Consider the following 20,874-nt stretch of genomic DNA (forward strand, 5'->3'; position numbering starts at 1 on the left):
TCCCCAGTCCCATCTCCCCAAGGCAGCAGCCCTGTGGTTCCTTATAATTGGTCTCCACAGGCTCGGGCCATTTGAAAGAGGATCCTCAGGGCTCAGACAAGGAGGGAAATATCTTCAAAGAACAGTATTTGATCTATATAATTGTAATAACTTTCACACGTCACAAATTTTATTGTATTATTAGTACACATAGCAAGTTTTTTGTATTATCAATAAATAAACGTTATTGTGTTATTCTATGCTGACTACAAAATAATTAGCATATTAGTTTTATGTTTTGAGAACACGCTGCTCCTATGTCTTATCATAGCTCTTATAATGTTTATACACACATGACTATTTTGACTCAATGGAGAGTTTTTAACCTTTAAAAACCTGTTACACTTAGGTGTGTATCTGTCTTCTATGTGGGTAGCAGAACCCTAGGTCTTTGTGAATACAAGTTTTCACTTATTTCATATTTATTCTCTTTGTTGAATGTCAACATTTAGCTTTGATACTTTGACATGCTTGGACATGTTTTTATATTACTTTAAAAAGGGTGTGTGTTTGAAAGAGCATCCATGTCACAAGGCCCTTCCCCAGGATCTCTCTATCTCTTTCTCTCTCTTTCTGTGTGAGTGTTATGAAGTCATGGATGTCTTCATGTTCGCCTGTGTGTAAATCTGTGTATATGTGAGGGCGTATATGGGGGGGTACAGTTGATTTCTAATGTCTTCCTTGATGGCATACTACCTTATTCATTACGGCACATTCTCTCTTGAACCCAGAGCTCCCAATACACCGAGTCTCTCCAGCTTGTTCTAATGACACACATTGGCCCCCATCTGTTTTCCAAGAGCCAGAATTACAGGAGAGATGCTGTGCCCACCCGACATTTACATGGAGTGGGGATCTGAACTCTGGTCTTCAAGCTTGCGGCTTGCACAGCAAATGCTTTAACGACTGAGCCACCTTCCATCCTGGCTACTACGATTTCTCAGATGCCTTTCTCCTGTAGACCATCTGTCTGCGGTGACTGTGTGTCACATCACTGAAATTAGTGAAGAAAAAGGAAAAGGACTGAAATTCCCTATAAGGGTGGAACAACACACATGCTAGCAAACGAAGAAAGATCTTGTGTGCACAACTGTGTATGTGTTGTTTGCTTATGTTTGTGTAGATTGTACACACGCCTGTGGGTGCAGGTACATACATGTGCATGTGTGTTGTTTGCTTATGATTATGTAGACTGTATAATGCCTGTGGGTGCAGGTACACGCATGTGCATGTGTGTTGTTTGCTTATATTTATGCAGACTGTACACACACCTGTGGGTGCAGGTACACGCATGTGCATGTGTGTTGTTTGCCTATGATTATGTAGACTGTACACACGCCTGTGGGTGCAGGTACACACATGTGCAAGTAGAGGGCAGAAGTTGGCATCAGATCTTTTCCTCAATCTTTCTACACATTATTCTTTAAAGGTATATTTATCCTTGTTTTATGTGTGTGAGTGTTTTGCCTGCACAAAAGTCTGAGCGCCATGGGTGGGCAGTGTCCAGAGAACTCAGAATTATACATTGGATCCCCTGGAGCTGGAGTTACAGATGGTGTGGGCTGCCGTGTGGGTGCTGGGAACCAAGTCCAAGTCCTCTGCAGGATCAGGAAGTGCTCTTAACTCCCGAGCCATCTCTCCATCTTTTTTTAAGACAGGGTTTTGTATTGAAGCTCGAGCTTATTAATTCAGCTAGACCAGCTGGAAACCAAATATTCAAACCTATGAGCCTATGGCGGTCATTCTCCTTCAAACACTGCAGGTTGCATGGTTAAAGACAAGTATAAGGACTTCAGTTCAGACGGCAGACTCATATTGTGAGACCAGAGCTCACAGGCCTGGAATCATTGGTGCTGAGTAACAGAGAAAGCTTGCCTTGAGAGATGCTGGAGGTTACCCTCTGACCTGATGCTGGAGGTTACCCTCTGACCTGATGCTGGAGGTTACCCTCTGACCTGATGCTGGAGGTTACCCTCTGACCTGATGCTGGAGGTTACCCTCTGACCTGATGCTGGAGGTTACCCTCTGACCTGATGCTGGAGGTTACCCTCTGACCTCCGCGCTTGCCATCACATGCGTGTGCCTGACGTTATACACACTAATTTGCGCACACACTCACATACATGTGTATCACATGCACAGATATTTAAAAATCAACTTGATTAAAGAATAAGAATTATCTATACCAAAAATCATTCATTTTATTTTGATAATGTCTGAGAAATTTGTATGATCGTTGTAATTAAATGTTAAGCTGGTACAACCTAGAATCGCATGGGAAGAGTCTCTATGAGGGATTGTCTACATTGGCCTGTGAGCATGTCTGTGGGGGATTGTCTTAATTAAATTAATTGTTGTGGGAAGACCCAGCTCATTTTGAGCTGCAGCGCTCCCTAGGCAAGGCATTCTGAACTATACGTTGCTATGGAACAATCTTTTTGTACACTATGAATATGTAATGCCCTCCTTGGCTAATAAAGAGCCGATGGCCTATAGCCAGGCAGGATTTTGAGGGAGCAAGGACGCGGGGAGGAGGGAGAGGATTCACAGGCATCTCAGAAGTGGCAAGGAGATTCAGAGAAAACAGGAGATGAACACGACCTACTGAGGTAAGGTACTGAGTCACATGATGGAAATTTAATAGAAATGTGGGTTAATTAAAGTTATAAGTGCTGGTTAGTAATAAGCCTAAGCTATTGATCCAGCATTTATAATTCATAATGAGTCTCTGTATGAGTATTTGGGAGCTGGCTGGTGGGTCAGAGCGGACGGGTGGTCCTGAGGAAAAACTCTACCTGCATTATATGAAAATACAGCTGAGCAGAAGCAAGCAGCTGAGCATGCGTGCATAAACGCCTTTCTGCTGCTGACTGGATGTGGGCTGATGCCATCTGAAGTTCCTGCTGCTTGGACTTCCTTGCTACCGGTGACTGTCACTTGGAATTATACCCTTTCTCACATAAGTGGCTCTTTTTTTTGCCACAGTGGTTTGTCTGCAATAGAAAACTGGGGAAGCCATGTAGCTGGCATTCTGATTGTGATGAACAGATCTTCCTGGGACTTTTCCCACGCAATCCAACCCAAACCCATGCTCTAGGTCACCTTTAATCTGCCATTTCCGATTTTGGATTAGAATTGTGTTTTCCTAGGTATCCTAAAATCAGAATTCTGTAGCACTAAATCTATAGTTTGTGGTCCACTTAAATGCTCTGTTCAGATTTTTATTTTTTTATTTCAAAATAATTACAGATTGCAAGAAAATTGCCAAGACAGTAACATAAGCTTCAGGTACCATTCACTTCACCCAAATCCTTTAATTATGATACCTTACTAAAAAATATTAGTGTGCATGCACGAGTGTGTGTGTGTGCGCGTGTGTGTGTATGTGTGTATATATGTGTGTGTGCGTGTGTGTGTATGTGTGTGCGAGTGTGTGTATATGTGTGTATGTGTGTATGCATGTGTATGTATGTGTGTGTACTTGTGTGTGTGTGTGTATGTGTGTGTGTGTACGTGTGTGTGTGTGTGTGTGTACGTGTGTGTGTGTATGCAGAGCCCAGAGGTCAAGGTCAGGTGTCTGCTATAGATTTCTACTTTAATTTTTGAGGCAGGGTTTCTCCCTGAGTCTGAAGCTGCTTTGATTAGATCGGCTGGTCAGTGAGCTCCTGGGACCTCTGTCCCTCCACGCTGGGGTCACAGACACAATGGCCGCGCCTGAATTTATGAGGGGTCAGGAATTTGAACTCGGGTCCACTTGCTTTTGTGGCAAGCGCTGCTATCCATTAAACCATCCCTTCTCAGACCCAAATATGAGTGACCATGGCCCAGAAACATGGATTCCAGTTTCTCCAGATAATATATTCCAGTGTGTATCTGTCATCAGTAGAAGGACAAATCACGGCTTCACACTGTTGCCTTCAGGGAACCTGAGTTAGGTAAAGCTGGGTCCTTGGCTTTGTGCAGAAAACGATTTCAGACTGAGTCTCTGTGAAGCAGAGTTGGAGGGTTTTTGTTTGATTTTTGTTTTGTTTTAAACAACAACTTTAGGGGCTAGAGAAACTGCTCGGAGGTTAAGAGCACTAGCTGCTCTTACAGAGGACCACACAGTGGCTCACAGTCATCTATAACTGCAGGTCTAGGGGATCCGATGCCCTCTTCTGGCCTCCATGGACACCTGGCACACATGTGGTGTGCAGAGCTACGTGTAGCTGAAACACTTATGCGCATACAATAAAACAAATCTAAAATAAAAACAACTTGAATTTTTATTTATTCTGAGTGTATGTGCATGAGTGTGTGTGTGTGTGTGTGTGTGTGTGTGTGTGTGTGTGTGTGTGTGTGTGCGCACGCGCATGTACGCCCGTGTATGTTTTATTGGGAGCTGAAGCCAGGGCATCCCACATGCCAAACAAATCCTTTATCATTGAGCTAAACATCCAGCCTTGAGAAGGTTAATCTTGACTGACAATGTGATTCTATTTTATTGATTACATTATGTGTATGAGTGTGTTTGTGTGGGAGAACATGTACGTGACTGCAGGTATCCTTGGGATCCAGAAGGGGACATCAGATCCTCTTGGCCTGGAGTTATAGACAGTTGTGGGATGCCATGTCAGTGCTAGGGACTGAATTTAGGTCCTCTGCAAGAGCAGTCAGTGCACTTAGCCTTGGTCATCTCTGTAGCCTGCACTTTCTGTTGTAAGGGAGGTAGGGCTTTCCCCAGGATCCCATGGATTTTTTTTTTTACTTTTCTTTTTTTTAATATTAAAAACATACTTTGAGTTTTTTGTTTTGTTTTTGCACTCCTGAATTTCCTCCCTCGGTTGCTTCTTCTTATGTCTGGGTTCAAGTGACAATCTCTTGCTGAACAGTGGTGGTGCATGTCTTTAATCCTAGCACTCAGAAGGTAGAGACAGGCAGATCTCTGTGAGTTCAAGACCAGCCTGGTCTATAAGAGTTCAAGAACAGGCTCTAAAGCTACAGAGAAACCCTTCACAAAAAAACCTACAGATAAACCCTGTCAAAAAATAAAAAGTTACAGTACCTTGTAGAACATCTTTTTTAAAAAAAATATTGTTAGCCGGGCGGTGGTGGTGCACGCCTTTAATCCCAGCACTTGGGAGGCAGAGGCAGGTGGATCTCCGTGAGTTCGAGACCAGCCTGGTCTACAAGAGCTAGTTCCAGGACAGGCTCCAAAGCTACAGAGAAACCCTGTCTCGAAAAACCAAAAAAAAATATTGTTGCCAGGTGGTGGTGGCACATGCTTTTAATCTCAGCACTTGGGAGGCAGAGGCAGGCGGATCTCTGTGAGTTCAAGGCCAGCCTGGTCTACAACAGCTAATTCCATGACAGGCTCCAAAGCTACAGAGAAACCTTGTCTAGAAAAAAAATAAAAAAATATTGTGTATATGTGTGTATGCACCTGTGTATGTGACACTTGCTTGTGTACTGCATTTACATGTATGTACATATGTATGGTATTCACACGTGTGCCTGTGTATGAATGTAACTGTGCACTCGTGTGTGGGTGTGCTTGCAACTGTGCACCAAGGAGGATGTCAAGTACTGTCCCTTGACACCTGCCTTATTCCTGTGAGACTGGATCCCCCAAAGAACCCACAGTTTTCTCCTGTTTCCACACATCACCCCCACCCCTGCACTGGGGTTTGGGGTCATGCACAACCACACTCAACATCCATCTTTCTTCGGGGTGGTGGTGTTAAACGCATGTCTCAGTGCTGCTGTTTTAGCAGAAGCTCTGCTTACGGAGCCATCTCCCCAGCCTTCTTCAATGCTTTTCCCCATAAAACAGTCTAATTCAGGGCAGAGGGGCCAGAAGTTCAAGGTTGTTCTCAGGTACATAGCCCATCTGAGGCCATCTTAGAATATCTGAGGACCCATCTCAGATAGATAGATAGATAGATAGATAGATAGATAGATAGATAGATAGATAGATAGATAGATAGATGATGGATGGATGGATAGATAGATAGATAGATAGATAGATAGATAGATAGATAGAGGGGGTAAATAAATTGGTCAGATGAGCAGAATTCTGCTAAACAGCATTGAGCAGCAAACAATTCAGACTGACAGGATTAGAAGGCTTGCGAACGGGAGATGGTTCATCCTTACTGTAGTTCCTTACAGAAAATGCTGTGTGGTTTCTTAAAAGAAACAAACAAAAACATGATATGGAAAGGCTCACTGGGTAAGGGCACTTGCCACCAAGCCTGACAACCTGAGTTTGATCCCCAGGACTCACATGATGGGAGGAGGAAACCAACTCCTGGTAACCCTGAAAACTATCCTCTGACCTTCACATGAGTACAGGGGCATATGCATGCATCACACACAAGTGCAGAGGCATATGCATGCATCACACACACACAGAGTGCAGGGGCATATGCATGCATCACACACACACACGAGTACAGGGGCATATGCATGCATCACACACAAGTGCAGAGGCATATGCATGCATCACACACAGAGTGCAGGGGCATATGCATGCATCACACACAAGTGCAGAGGCATATGCATGCATCACACACACAAGTGCAGAGGTGCATGCATGCATTATAAACACACACACACGAGTGCTGAGGCATATGCATGCATCATATACACACTGTGTATATGTATACATATGTGCAAAAATTAAAATACAATGCCTGAGAAGATGCTATTAGAACAAATAAATAAGGGGCTGGAGAGGTAGTTCATCAGCTAAGAGTAATGGCTGCTCTTCCAGAGGACCCGGGTTCATTTCCCAGGATACACTTGGTGACTCACAACCGTCTGTAACTCTGGTTCCAGGGCATCCAATGTCCTGTCCTGGACTATGTGGGCACTGTGTGTATGCAATGCACAGACATCTATGCAGGCAAAACAGACATACACATAAAAGAAAAAGGGAAAGTGAATAAATAAATAACTCAGACTCTATAAAAAGATGAGAGACTAGGCTGCTGACAAAAGAATATTTATTAAAATATGTGCTTTTTCAAAATACACATCATCTTTAGATCAAAGGAAGTTAAATAAGTTACCACTTGCTCACAGCTCAATAATAAAGAGCAAATTTCAAACAAGAATTTATACATACATGAAACAAGTATCTATAAGTAGAATCTAAAAACCCATAAGGTATAGAGATGCACACCTTTAATTCCAGCGCTGGGGAGGCAGAGGCAGGAGATCTCTGTGAGTCTGAAGCCAACCTGGTCCATGAAGCAAGTTCAAGGCCAGGCAGGGATACATAGTGAAGCTCTGTCTCAAAACAAAACAAAATGAATATATAAAAACCAAATCTTCTCTAGGAGTGAGACTATTTACACATATGAAAGTTATAACACCCATCACAAAACTGGGAGAACTGTACAATATCAAATCCAAAATATATCAAAGCTATTCAAAATAAATAATTCTATGATGAACATCTGCAGATTCCAATAAAATATGAAATATATTAAAGTTTTTTATTACAAATATATGGCTCAAATGCTTGAGGCGCAGCGCCTCAAGATGATCCTCCTTGCCCTGAATCAGCAGGACCTGCTCGTCGATCCAGCCCAGGAAAAAAGTCTCGGCCACCGTGGCGGTGACCTTCTTGTTCCAGAAGTGTTGCATGTTCTCCGCTTTGAAATCGGCGAAGATCTCGTAGCCGATGTGGTGTCGGGCGAGCTGCCGGGGTTGGGTCCGGGCCGGGGGTGAAGGCTGAACGGCTATAGTTTGAAGATATTTCCCTTCTCGTCTGAGCCCGGAGGAGCCTCCTTCAAATGGCCCGAGCCTGTGGAGACCAATTATAAGGAACCACAGGGCTGCTGCCTTGGGGAGATGGGACTGGGGACATCCGGATGACATTTAGACGGTGCCGCTGAGTGGAGAGGGCCCTGGAGGAATCCTGATGTCTGGCTTCCCCACCAGAGCCCCTACATGTGTTCCCTCTCCCAGCAGCACAGTGTGGTGATTCCATTCCATCCTTCTAGAAGAGTCTGGGTTCTTCTAGTTCCTGTGGAAGGCATCCTCTCTCCTTTCCCCAGCAGTTCTTAATGTTGGCACGAAGTGTCTCCCTCAGGCACAGGGATCTGGGGGAAGAGGGAGCCACGCCAGACTTCATAGATGCAGTTCTTCATGTCCACGTTAATCCTAACTAGAGGAGAGAACATTTGAAATGGGAACTTATCTCGAACCTTTCTTTCATTTGTCTGTTTGTTCTGTGGTGCCCAGGGTTAGACCCCAAGGCTCCTGTTTGATGGGTGAGTGCTCTGTCACAGAGCTACCCCAGCTTGCAACCCTTCATTCTTGGTAGTTGTCATTGTTTGGGAGAGCTTTTTAAAGTGTGTGCATTGGTGGTGGTGGTGGTGGTGGGTTGTCCATGTGAGTGCAATGCCAGAGAAGGCCAGAAGAGGGCATCAGATTCCTGGTCACAACCCACTATTGTGCCATTGTGTCGTCTGCAAGAACAGCAGGTGCTCTCTCCAGATGAGCTGTCTCTGAGCCCTGCTGCTGTTTTGGGGCGGGCATTCCTATGGCTGGCCTGGAGTGCACTACTCAGATCAGGTAGGTCTTGAACAGTTAGTGAGCCTCCTGCATCTGCCTCCCGGGTGCTGAGTTGACTCTTGGTTTTAACCCCTAAACCAGAAGCATCATTTTCAAGTGTGATCTCCAGACTAGCTGACTGGAGGTTCCCAGGGTCATCCAGCCGCCTACTGTGGGCCCAGGACTCTACATGACAGCAAGGGCCAGAGGAGCATCTGTCGTGGTGTGGAGTAGATTCTCGGAGTATGGCTCTGGAAATCCACAGTCTGCTTCTCTTCACTCATTTACTTTAAATTTTTATCGCCATTTATTTATGGGGCAGGTGTGTGCCACAGCGTGACTGTGGAGGTCAGAGGACAATAGGTGGGAGTTGGTTCTTTCCTTCTGCCATATGGGTCCCAGGGATAGAACTTACACGGCAGCAAGTGCCTTTACCTGCTGAGCTATCCTCTGGCCATTGAGTCACGTGTGTGTGTGTGTGTGTGTGTGTGTGTGTGTGTGTGTGTGTGCGCGCGCGCGCGCGCGCGCATGCACAAGAGAGAGAGAGAGAGAGAGAGAGGTCCTTGGGTACCATTCATTCACTTTTTCACTTTTTTTAAAGATTTGCTCATTTTTTATTTTATGTGCATGGGTGTTTCACCTGCACACATGTCTGTACACCCTGGGCATGTACTGCTCTTAGATGTCCCAATATGGGGACATTGGATCCTCTGAATTTGGAATTATAAATGGTTGTGAGGCACCTTGTGGGTTCTGGGAACCAAACTTGGGTCCCCTGAAAGAGGGAAAATGCCAAGCCACCTCCTCAGCCCCCAACTGATTTTTGGCGACTGTCTCTCATTGTCTTAGCTCTCAACAATTCCTCAGGCTGGTCATCCAGCCAGGCCAGGGATCTTCCCGTCTGCTCCCCAGTACTGGGGTTACAGGCACATGCCACAGTGCCAGGCTGTATTTGACATGGGCTCTGGGCATCAGGGTCTCCCTCACGCGTGCAGGGCAGGCGCTTTGCTGACTCATCTGAATCTCTCCGCCTCGGCCTTTGAAGGTCAGACACCCTCACGCCCTCGGCCTCTGAAGGTCAGACACCCTCACGCCCTCGGCCTCTGAAGGTCAGACACCCTCATGCTCCAGTCCCTTGCTACATCCTGGTCAACTCTTGGATAAACATCCTGACGCCATAGACAGAGCCACATGGCCACGCCTTGCCCATTGTGATGCTCTGAAGCCATGGGACAAAATAAACCTCTTCTGTTCCTTCCACGAAGTATGACCGGGGTGTCCCCAAAGTAACTAACAAAGGCGGCCCTGAAAACTTAACCACAAACTTGAGTGCAAAGGTGTAACTGGTGGCCGGGGCAATGTCTCAGCGGATGAACTTGCGACACCAGTATGGGGATGGAGTTTGGAACCCCAGGTCCCACAGAAAAGCCAAGCATGCCTGGCAGCCAGCGGCAACCCTGACACACAGTAGGTACAGACAAGGGTCTCTGGGGAACACCGGCTAAGGAGATTACTGCCAGTGGTGAGCTCTGGGTTCAACAAGACTCTACTTCAATAAATAAAGAGGACAGCCACGGAGGAAGACACAACATTAACAGCTGGCCCCCACCACAGATGTGCACCACACACACACACACATACACACACCACACACACACACATACACACACCACACATACACACATATGCACACATACACACATGCACACATACACACACCACACATATGCACACCACACATATGCACACCACACATACACACACATACGCACACCACACATATGCACACCACACATACACACACATACGCACACCACACACACACACATGCGCACACCACACACACACACATACACACACACATACGCACACCACACACACACACATACGCACACCACACACACACACACATACGCACACCGCACACATACACACATACGCACATACGCACACACACATACGCACACCACACATACACACATACGCACACCACACACACACACATACGCACACCACACATACACACATACGCACACCACACATACACACATACGCACATACGCACACCGCACATACACACATACGCACACCACACACACACACATACGCACACCACACATACACACATACGCACACCACACATACACACATACGCACACCACACATACACACATACACACACCACACACACACACATACACACACCACACACACACATACGCACACCACACACACACACATACACACACCACACACACACACATACGCACACCACACATACACACATACACACACCGCACATACACACATACACACACACATACGCACATACACACATACGCACACCACACACACACATACGCACACCACACACACACACATACGCACACCACACACACACACACATACGCACACCGCACACATACACACATACACACACCACACACACACATACGCACACCACACATACACACATACGCACACCACACACACACACATACGCACACCACACACACACACATACGCACACCACACACACACACATACACACATACGCACACCACACACACACACATACGCACACCACACATACACACATACGCACACCACACACACACACATACGCACACCACACACACACACATACGCACACCACACACACACATACGCACACCACACATACACACATACGCACACCACACACACATACGCACACCACACACACACACATACGCACACCACACACACACACATACGCACACCACACATACACACATACGCACACCACACATACACACATACTCACACCACACATACACACATATGCACACCACACACACACACACATACGCACACCACACACACACACATACGCACACCACACATACACACACTCAGAAAACATGACAAACAAGGGCAAAGTATGGAGGTGCGGAACTGTAGAGCTGCAGAACACACGTGGTGAACAGAAATCCACATTTCCTCAAACACATTTGGACGTAGTTGCTTGAAGTACAAGCATTTCTACCCATTTTTTCAAGTCTTTGGGGGAAAACGGTCAATTCCAAGGTCAGCCGACTGGCCTCCGGGTTCATAGCCTCCCCAAGATCGTGCCTCCTGCTTGTCAGTCTCTGTGTATGCAGTGATGGGGTGAGGCCCGCTGTGTGTGTGACTGGGTTTTCTCACAGTATGGAGGTAAGTGTGGGATGCAGTGTGTCAAGTGTGTGTGCGGGTTCTGTACCTTTCCTAACTAGACCATAGACAGATGGGCACACTTCAAAACACACCAAAGACAGGCCTGGTAGTGGTGGCACTTGCCTTCAATCCTAGCACTCAAAAGAAAGAGGCAGGTGGATCTCTGTGAGTTCAAGGTCAGTCTGGTCTACAGAATGAGTTCTAGGACAGCTCCTTTCTACACAGAGAAACCCTGGCTTGAAAAACCAAACCAAACCAAAACAAACCAAAACAAAACACAAAGACACCAAGAACATACCTATGTCAGGTCAATGACTCAGGTCTCCACGGTCCTAGAGTTCTAAGATAAATTGGCGCGATCTCGTACCCACACCCAGAGCTCTGGATTGTAAGCCTGGATCTGGAAGAAAAACAACAACGAAACCAAACAGTTCTGTGAGAAGTTCCAGATGCTGGCTCTAGTGGAAGACTTTGCATCCTCACACCAACACTCCAGATACTGGCTCTCATGGGAGACTCTGCCCTCAGACCTACACTCCAGATACTGGCTCTCGAATCCACATCCTCGGGCCCACCTTCCAGCTCTCCCATTCCCCAATCCCACCTCCCACATTTAACCGCACTGCTCTCTGTCTGTCCAGCCCATCCCTCTGCGCCCCACGTGCCCCACACCCACCCACCTCTTCACACTCCTCCCGGGACACCCAGATCCTCCAGCCCATGGACCGAATGAACTGGAACCGCAGTTTGTGGAACATGGGGCGCTGGGCATAGCTCTTCCCGTAGAGGAAGTAAAAAATATCTTGTTTAGGGGCCTGGTTGTCCTCCTCCATGTCATTGGCCAGGTACCTGGGGAGGAATCAGTGTTGTAGGGCTCTTTACCAAGGCGGATCCAGAAGCGGGGCTGAGGGAGCATTTCATCACTGGACGGCATCAGCCCTGCCCAGCGTGAAGGGAGAGCCAGTCCACTGCGGACAGGAGCCTGCCACATGGAGCAGAAGACTCAATCAAGCATCTACAGAGCCCAATGCTGTCCTTGGCGTTCTCGACACAAGATGGCCTCAGGATTCCCGTCTCCATCCTTTCCCTCTTCCCCCAGCTTGTGTCCAATGGCTGACACAATCTACGTTTCTGAGTTCTCTACTTCAATTGCCTCATGGTATAGACAACGCACTTTGTAGGACTTGTTGGATGAACTGGAGAGCAAATGCATGAATGAATGAAAGCGATAGTCAAGGCATGATCTAACACTGATAACTCCATTGACTGGGTAGTATAACCTAACAACCCCCAACATAAACAGAATTAAGGTGTCCCAAGAATGACAGAATTTTGATAAGCCCCCCTTCAACAGGTGCACTGTAGGAGGACTCGGGAAAAAGAGGGGGCAACATCAGAGACTACAACCCTAAATATCCTGCCATGGTGGGGTTCTATTGCAACACTCCTGGAGGCAAAACCAGAAGATTAAGGAAAGCAGCCAAGAGGTCTTTCGTCCACTTTTTGTTTGATTTGAAATGTCCTCCTATATTGCCCAAGTTGGCCCCGAATGCCTGAGCTCAAGAGATCCTTCCACCCGAATCTCTGGAGCTGCAGGAGGCTCCTCATCACACTGATTGGTCTCAGTGTTTCAGAGTTTGGACCGATTTTAGGGGGTGAAGTGTCTCCAGGCACACAACTGTGAGACACGCACACAGAAAACACAAGGTCAAAATGAGGACAGGGAATTGGGAAGGGTCCAGCCAGGAAGAGAGGGGGTATGAGGGTGATGGGGGAGCCAAGTTGGAGAGCATCTGGACAGAGGTCGGAGTTCACACTGGGCACTCCAGCCTCAGGAGGAGAGTGATTTCTGGTGCAGCTTTCTGGAAGCCTGGGAGGGAGTTGCCTGCGTTTTCTTACAAAACAAACCCACTAGACTGGGACAGGCTGGCAAGGGAAAGCAGCAGGGGGCGTCTTACTCGGGACTGGAGCTGTACCAGGAGGCCTGAGATGGACCATGGGATCCAGGGGAGAAGATGGGATGGTGTGTGGTGCTCAGAACAGAGGGAGACAGTCAGTAAAGGAAGCACAGCACCTCAGCCCTTGGGGACACCTCTATTCCATCTTCCTCTCCCCCCAGGAGGGCTCTGTGTGTTAGAGTCATGCCCTCTCTTCTGTGCACACGGGCATGAGCGAGCAGCCCTCTGAGAGGCCATCTTGAATCTCTAGCTGTCAAGTACCCAGAGTTTTCAGTTCTCCAAGTGAGGCTCTCTGCTGGTAGGCACACATCTCTAGGGCTGCCCAGAGAAATACTGTCTCAAACACCAAACCAAAACAAATGGGAAAAAGGAGGAGGAGGAGAAAGGAAAGCAAGAAGGAGGAGGAGGAGAAGAAACAGAAACAGCAGCAACCACTTACAAATCACCTGCCCTCTTTGGGCTCCATATCCCAGATCTTTCCCTGTTTCCTCTTGCTTTGTTGCACTATTTATTTTATTACTGTATCTGTGCATGGGTGTTTTCCCTGCATGGATGCTTGTGTACCATGTCCATGCCCAGTGACCAAGGAGGCAAGAAGAAGGTTTCACAGCTCTTGGAACTACAGTTATAGACAGCTGTGAGCCGTCAGGTGAACCCTGGGAATCAAATCCAAGTCTTTAAATTCTAAGCCACCTCTCCAACCTCTTATTCACTTTTTTAGTGTGCATGAGTGTACATACGTATATGTGTATGTGTGGTGTGCATGTGTGTGAGCATATATATGCATGTGTGTGTATGCATGCTGCATGTATTCATGTGGGTATGTAGGTGCATGTTTGTGCATGTGTACCTGTGTGGAAGCCAGAAGAGAACATCGGGTATTGATCCTCGGGAACCATCCACCTTGTTTTTATCTAGAGCCTCTCTCTGGGACACAAGTCTTGCCAATAAGTCTAGGCTGGCTGGGGAGTGAGACCCCAGGATCCTGGCTTTTCATTTGGATTCTGGAGATCTGAACTCAGGTCCTTATGAATGTATGGCAAATGCTTTACCGACTGAGCCATCTCTCCAGTCCCTTGCTCAGTTTTAAAAATAAACATTAGCTTCCCAGCCCCCACATGGCAGCTCACAACTGTCTGTGAATCTAGTTCCACGGGATCCAACACCCTCACACATATATGAAGGCAAAAATACCAATGCATATACAATAAATAAATAAATACATTAGCTTGTTTTCCCTCACAAAGCCACAAAACCAGGCATAGGAGGGATGAAAAGTCAGAGACCCACTTCTCCTGACCCACATCCAGGGCAGGGAACAGTGACCAACAGGAGGAGGCAAAATACTCACAGAGCCAGGAAGAAGTGGATTGGCCTATACTGCCAGGAGAAGAGCCCGGCGCGGCTGAAATAAGCTATGACCATAGACAGGAGGTACTGAAGGAGAGAACAGACAGGAGAGGAGCCGTCACACCCTGGAGAGGAGGACCATAGGCACAGGGGAAGGGGGCTGAGGGGCTGTGAGGCTCAGAGAGGAGCCCCAGGTTTGGGTGCCTGCTGGAGTGGGGAAGGGAGGGTGAAAGGGGCCTTCAGGAAGGCCAGGTCAGAGGCAGGAGGCCCTTGTTGCTCCAGCATGGCTGGCTCTGGGTCAGTTCTGAGGGAGGACTTAGGACAACTAGGACAAGGAGGTCTTTGCCCGGTGGGAACAGAGGGTCCCAGAGGGCTGTGGGAGAGAAGAAGCAGTTCCCAGGGTAAGATGGTGACCATGGGGCTCAGACCCCAGTGAGGCAAGGGTCTCCTGTCCACTCTGTAAGACACTGCCAGGCCCTGAAGAGAGGCACTGGCAGGATAAGGAGGGTCAGGACTATGTGACGTCTGGTGGCTCTGGGGAGGGACAGAGGACGGTGGTCAGGGAGGCCCCTCCCCAGGCAGGACAGGATCTGGAGCCCAGCTTGGCGCACCTTATCAGACACTCTCAGCGTCTTGTCCCAGGCCAGGAATTTTTTCACCACAGGATCCTCTGTGAAGGAAGCGCATGTGTCATGGTGTGAAAGGGAAGAGCTTGGGAAGAGCCAGGAGAGCTGCCTCCCTGGGGGAGAGCCAGGAGAACCATCTCCCTGGAAGAGAGTCAGGAGAGCTGCCTCCCTGGGGGATGGTTCAGGTCAGAACCCATGAATAGACACAGGAGCAAAGGATGGAGCAGGCACATGTGCCAGAAGTCCCACCTTGACCTCCTGCGAGGAGATGCTGAGAGAGGCTTAGAATACAGTGCCATGCATACATGCTTAGATGTCTTTTATGTATGTGTTGTTCGGGGATCAGTCCGAGGTCTTCTGTATGCTGGACAAGACTCCACCACGGAGCTCCATCCTCAGCCAAGGATCAAGATGTCTCAACAGCTGCTGTTCCCATCTGATGTCTCAGGAGGTTATGAACATGGATGTGCTGAGCTTGTGTGGGCAAAGACACCCCCAGCTCAGCAAAGTCGGAGCTAAATAATAGCTGGGGTGGTGGATTCTGGCTTCTCTCATCCCCGTGGGGACACATGTCAACTCTAGCCTAAGCCCCTGACACCTATGCGTCCCTGAGACTTAAGTGAGCTTGAGCCTCCCAGGCTGACTGCTCTGGACCGGGAGGGCAGCTTTCCCACAGGGAAGGAGGTTGACTAGAAGCTTCCTCCTTCACCTAAGGAGGGAGCCATGCAGGTGTCACCTACCCAGCAGCCTGGTGAAGACCTTGTGGTGTTCAGGCCTCACCATAGATGCGCGCCTCCTCCTCAGCGTCATCCTGAGCCCACACAGTGTCTCCACGGACCACACCGGCTCAGGCTCAGGGTCCAGCAGCTCTGCCAGGTCATCCTCAGAATCCGATGACAAGTTCCTCTTCCTCTTTGGGCTGGTGGACAGAGGCTGGGAGTTGGCCTCCGCCCTTGGTTCTAAGTGAAGAAACCACACCCCAGCGTGTGTGAATCTCAGCCCTGCCCCTTGATACTCCAAACACCCCAGACCTCTTCAGCTACTGCCTTTCCCCAAACCGTCGTGCCGATTCCCTCTGGTCTGATGGCCACATGCCTCTCATCTTGTCCCCATCCCCTCTCCCCCTTCCTCAAGACTCTTCCTCATCAGAGACAAATTGTCCTCATATAAAGGAAGTCTCTTCTTATGTCCCCTCTTCTCTGTCCTGTCTCTGACTCTTGGTGCCTAACCCCTTCCTTGTATTGTGGGTTTTCAGTCCATGTGACATCTGTGTCTGACTCCCTGTTCTCCTGCCCCCAATCCTGCCCCCTGGGCCTCCCTCATGCGCCCTTCCTCCTTGCCATCACCTTCTCACATCTCTCCTCACCCAGTCCCCTCACCTGCTGGTCCTGAGATTTCCCTGTGCGTCAGCACCCCAGGTGAGGGCCTGGTGATGCCAAGCTGAGGACTCTGTCGCTCAGAACACAATGACAGTTGGCCAGCGGTCACGATTCTCCCAACCTGTTTCCTCCCTTCCACAAATCCCAGACTTTGGTCTATCCCGCCCTCCTCCTGGACTCTCGCGGGATCCAGGCCTGATGCTCCATCCCTAGTCTGAGGAGATCTCAAGAGTGGAGCTCTGAGAAGACACTATCGTCATTTGGGTTGCCTAATTCCACGGAGTGTGTCCTTCATATGAGAGTGCAGGAGCCCGTTACGTTGTCAGCTTTTCAACCTGAAAACCAGCTTGAAAGAAAGCTTTGCAATTTGTGGATTAATAAGTCCACTTTCTCTCACAATCTAGGGTTGACAGGTCTCCTGCCACTGACCTAGACTCCTTCCATGAAGAAAACCATCTTCCACGTCTGAGTTCTGCTTTCCCCTTTGTGTACTGGGTGAGGGATGCCTCGGTCATCAAGAGTGATTGGTGTGCAACCAAAAGAACCTGAGTTCAAATCTCAGCAACCACACAAGCCAGACACAGTGACCCAGGTGGTGTGGTGTGGTGTGTGTGTACACGCGCGTGTGGGGTGCAGGAGGGAACAGCAGAGTACCTGGTTTTCGGCTGCTAGCCTAGCTAAGATATGAGAAATAAGGCACAGAGTGATAAAGTATACCCAGTGGCCCCCTGCCTCTTGCACACTCAAAGATATGCATAGGTGTGAATACACACACACGTGAAGAGAGGAAGACATGCAATGTTGACTTGTGGCTTCCCCAGAAATACAGATATTTGTGTTAAGCTTCTTGATTCTAATCGCTGGAGTTATCATTCTCATTCCCCCACGTGCATGACAAACGGTCAGATCCGGCAATGGGTTCCTTTGCCAATCGAGCCATCTCACCAACCCTCCACCTTGTGTTTTTGAGACAGAGTTTCCTACTGAACCTGGAGCCTGATGACTCATCTAGACCCGCTGGTCAGCAGATGCAGGAGAGTCTCCTGACTCCACCTCCCCAGCTCAGATTACAGGCCCAGGCCACCTTACCTTCTGTCTTTCTGTTTTGTTTTGTTTTTCTGGACAGGGTTTCTCTGTGTAGCCTTGGCTATCCTAGAACTCACTTTGTAGACCAGGCCGGCCTCAGACTCACAGAGATTCATCTGCCTCTCCCTCCCACATGCTGGGATTAAAGGAGTCTGCCACCACCGCCCACTTCTTTTTTTTTCTACATGGGTTCTGGGGATTTGAACTCAGATCCACAGGCTTGCATGACAAGCACTTTGCTCATCTTCCTAGCCCCTGGGAGAACACAGGAGCAGCCACCTCCTGGAAGTCACATAGAGAAGTTCCAATCATGTGCAGGAGGGGTCCCAACAGTGGATGGGCTGAGGAGCCAAGAGAGATGGAGGAAGCCCAGTACTTACGATGGAAAAAAGCGAATTTAGATGGCATGGCACGCAGAGGCAAGCTCCAGGACCCAACCATCCGTGTGGTTACCTGCAACAGGATAACAATTTAGTTTGTGGCCTTGCTGCTGTTCTAGAACCAGAGCACAGGGGAAGCTGGTGGAGGAGAGGCCAGGGGTATTATGGTGACATTCCATTCTGGCCTGTGACTGCAGGACCGAGTCCCCACAGTCCTACCCTAAGCAAGTCACTCAAACAAGATTCAGAATCCAATTGACCATGATGACACACACCTGCAATCCTGGGATGCTGAGGCAGGAGGGTTGTTGCAAGTTCCAGGCCAGCCTGGGCTAGAGAATGAGACCTGTTTCAAAAACAAAGAAATCATATGGTGGGGGGACAGGCTTCTTCATTGGTAAAGTCTTTACTGCCCAAATATAAGAACCTGGTTCAATCTTTAGAACCCACGTTAAAAAAAGGATAAGTCAGGTATAGCATTTGCCTGTAATCCCTTGCTGGGGAGATAGAGGCAGGAAGATCCCTAGGGTTCACTGGCTGGCCAGTCTAGCAGAATCAGCAAGTTCCAAATTCATTGAGAGACACTTTATTAAAAGATAAGGTGGAGAGTAATTGAGGAAGATATATGACCTCTGTTCTACACACACGCGCACACACACACACACACACACACACACACGGGGGTGGGGAGTCAGTAATGAATTGATGGGTAGTCAAATGAACATGTCTTTGTTAGTTTGTTTATTTTTATGTGTATGGGTGTTGTGTGTGGGTTTTTTATGTGTACGGGTGTTTTGTCTGAACACCAGAAGAGGTCATTCAGATCCTATAGGAGTACAGTTATAGATGGTTGTGAGCCACAGTGTGGTTGCTGGGAACTGAACCCAGGACCTCTGGAAGAGCAGGCAGTACTCTAAACCACTGAGTCTCCTTTCCAGCACCCAGTGGGCATGTTCTTTAAAAGCAGGATGCCAATGAAAATCACCGTGAGATACCACTTGACACCACGAGAATGACGGTGATAAATAAGTTGGAGAACAACAAGCGTTGGCAAGAATGCGCTGAGCAGTCTACATCGCTGGCAGGACTGCAAAATGGTGCCATCAATGTGAAAAATGAGTTGGTGGCTCCTTACGACGTCAAACAAAGGATTACCAGATGATGTTTCAGTTCCACTCCGGGATGCTACCCGGTCGATCTCTACATAGGTACTCGTGCAGGAACTTGAACACGGGTGTTCACTGTGACTTGGTTCATCATAGGCAAAAAGGAGCAACCCTCCCAGCGTCTATCAGCAGGTCAGCAAGTATCTGTCGGCAAATTTGTACGTAAACACAATGCGATCTATCCACACAGTTAGGGAACCTTAGGATAAGACAAAGGGCTGGGGAGATGGCTCAGTAGGTAAAGCCATTTGCAGTGACAGCTAGATGACCTGAATTACAGCCCCAGAGCCAAGGTCAAAAACAAAACAAACAAGCAGAGGTGGTAGCTTGTCTGGAATCCCAGCACTCCAATAGCAAGATGGGGGAGAGCAGAGGAGCCTGCCAGAAGTTTACAGACCTAGAATCTGCCCTCAGGAAGCTTGCTGGTCAGCTAGCCCAGAGTACCTAGCACAAGAACAACACAAGATCTGCCTCGGAACAAGTGGAGCAAGAGCGCCAGTTCCCCAAAGTTCTTTTCTTGACCATACACGCATCATGGCACATGCATGCTCATACACAAGCGAAAAAAATTAAAGATGAGTGAAATGTTAGTGCATACACATAATATCTACCAGCAGGTGCACACATCCATACCACGTATCTCCCCTTGCTGCCTCTCTACTCGAAGTGCACCCTCTTGGCTTGCTTCATGACCACTCAGTTGGTCCTTAAAAATCCCATTTTATGGTCAGAACATCGGTTCTTGTGAATGGGAGATGCTGTGTGAGACAACTAATTACTCTCTGGGTTCCTCCTTTAATTGAGGTGACTGAAAGCCAGAAGATTGCCCAGTCACAGTGATAACTGACAGCTGGAGCTGAAGGCTGGATCTCCTGATGGGCCACTGCATCCCCCACGATGGAGCATCCTTCCTAGATGGCTTCCTCCCTTCACTCCCTCCAGGGTAAGAGCACACATTGGAATCCTTCATTCCAAGATGCAGTTTCTTCCCCCTTCTTCCCTCTAGTCTGTGATTCCATCTTGGTTAACAACTCGCTCATTCCAATTTCTGACCGCAATGTGAAAGTCTGCCTGTACTGAATTTCTGGGATGGGCGATCTATGGAATGTTCTGTTTGCTCAGGGAACCCGAGGATGGGGTCCAGTGTCTGT

General features: G+C 48.2%; 1 protein-coding gene across 1 annotated transcript; it reads right to left on the reverse strand.

The window, feature by feature from the left end:
- Window positions 1-12,078: 12,078 nt before the first annotated feature.
- On the reverse strand, window positions 12,079-18,618 carry LOC142840278 (speedy protein E4A-like). The gene is made up of 6 exons (XM_075956873.1): window positions 18,558-18,618; window positions 16,453-16,671; window positions 15,698-15,756; window positions 15,088-15,173; window positions 12,459-12,627; window positions 12,079-12,178 (listed from the first exon to the last, which is right to left on the reverse strand). Exons 1-6 carry the CDS (start codon window positions 18,616-18,618, stop codon window positions 12,119-12,121), a joined length of 654 nt encoding a protein of 217 aa, XP_075812988.1. The 3' UTR covers window positions 12,079-12,118.
- Between the last annotated feature and the right edge of the window lie 2,256 nt (window positions 18,619-20,874).

The sequence above is a fragment of the Microtus pennsylvanicus genome, chromosome 1 (assembly GCF_037038515.1).
Source record: "Microtus pennsylvanicus isolate mMicPen1 chromosome 1, mMicPen1.hap1, whole genome shotgun sequence".
NCBI lineage: Eukaryota > Metazoa > Chordata > Mammalia > Rodentia > Cricetidae > Microtus > Microtus pennsylvanicus.

Excerpts from the sequence above, each read along its gene's own strand:
- LOC142840278 (XM_075956873.1), bottom strand. The coding sequence starts at position 18,618 with ATGGTTGGGTCCTGGAGCTTGCCTCTGCGTGCCATGCCATCTAAATTC. Across the intron at positions 15,757-16,452 it reads GGTCTTCACCAGGCTGCTGG|AGGATCCTGTGGTGAAAAAA; the intron begins GTAGGTGACACC and ends CTTCCTTCACAG. Across the intron at positions 12,179-12,458 it reads CCCGGGAGGAGTGTGAAGAG|ATCCAGGCTTACAATCCAGA; the intron begins GTGGGTGGGTGT and ends TTTTTCTTCCAG.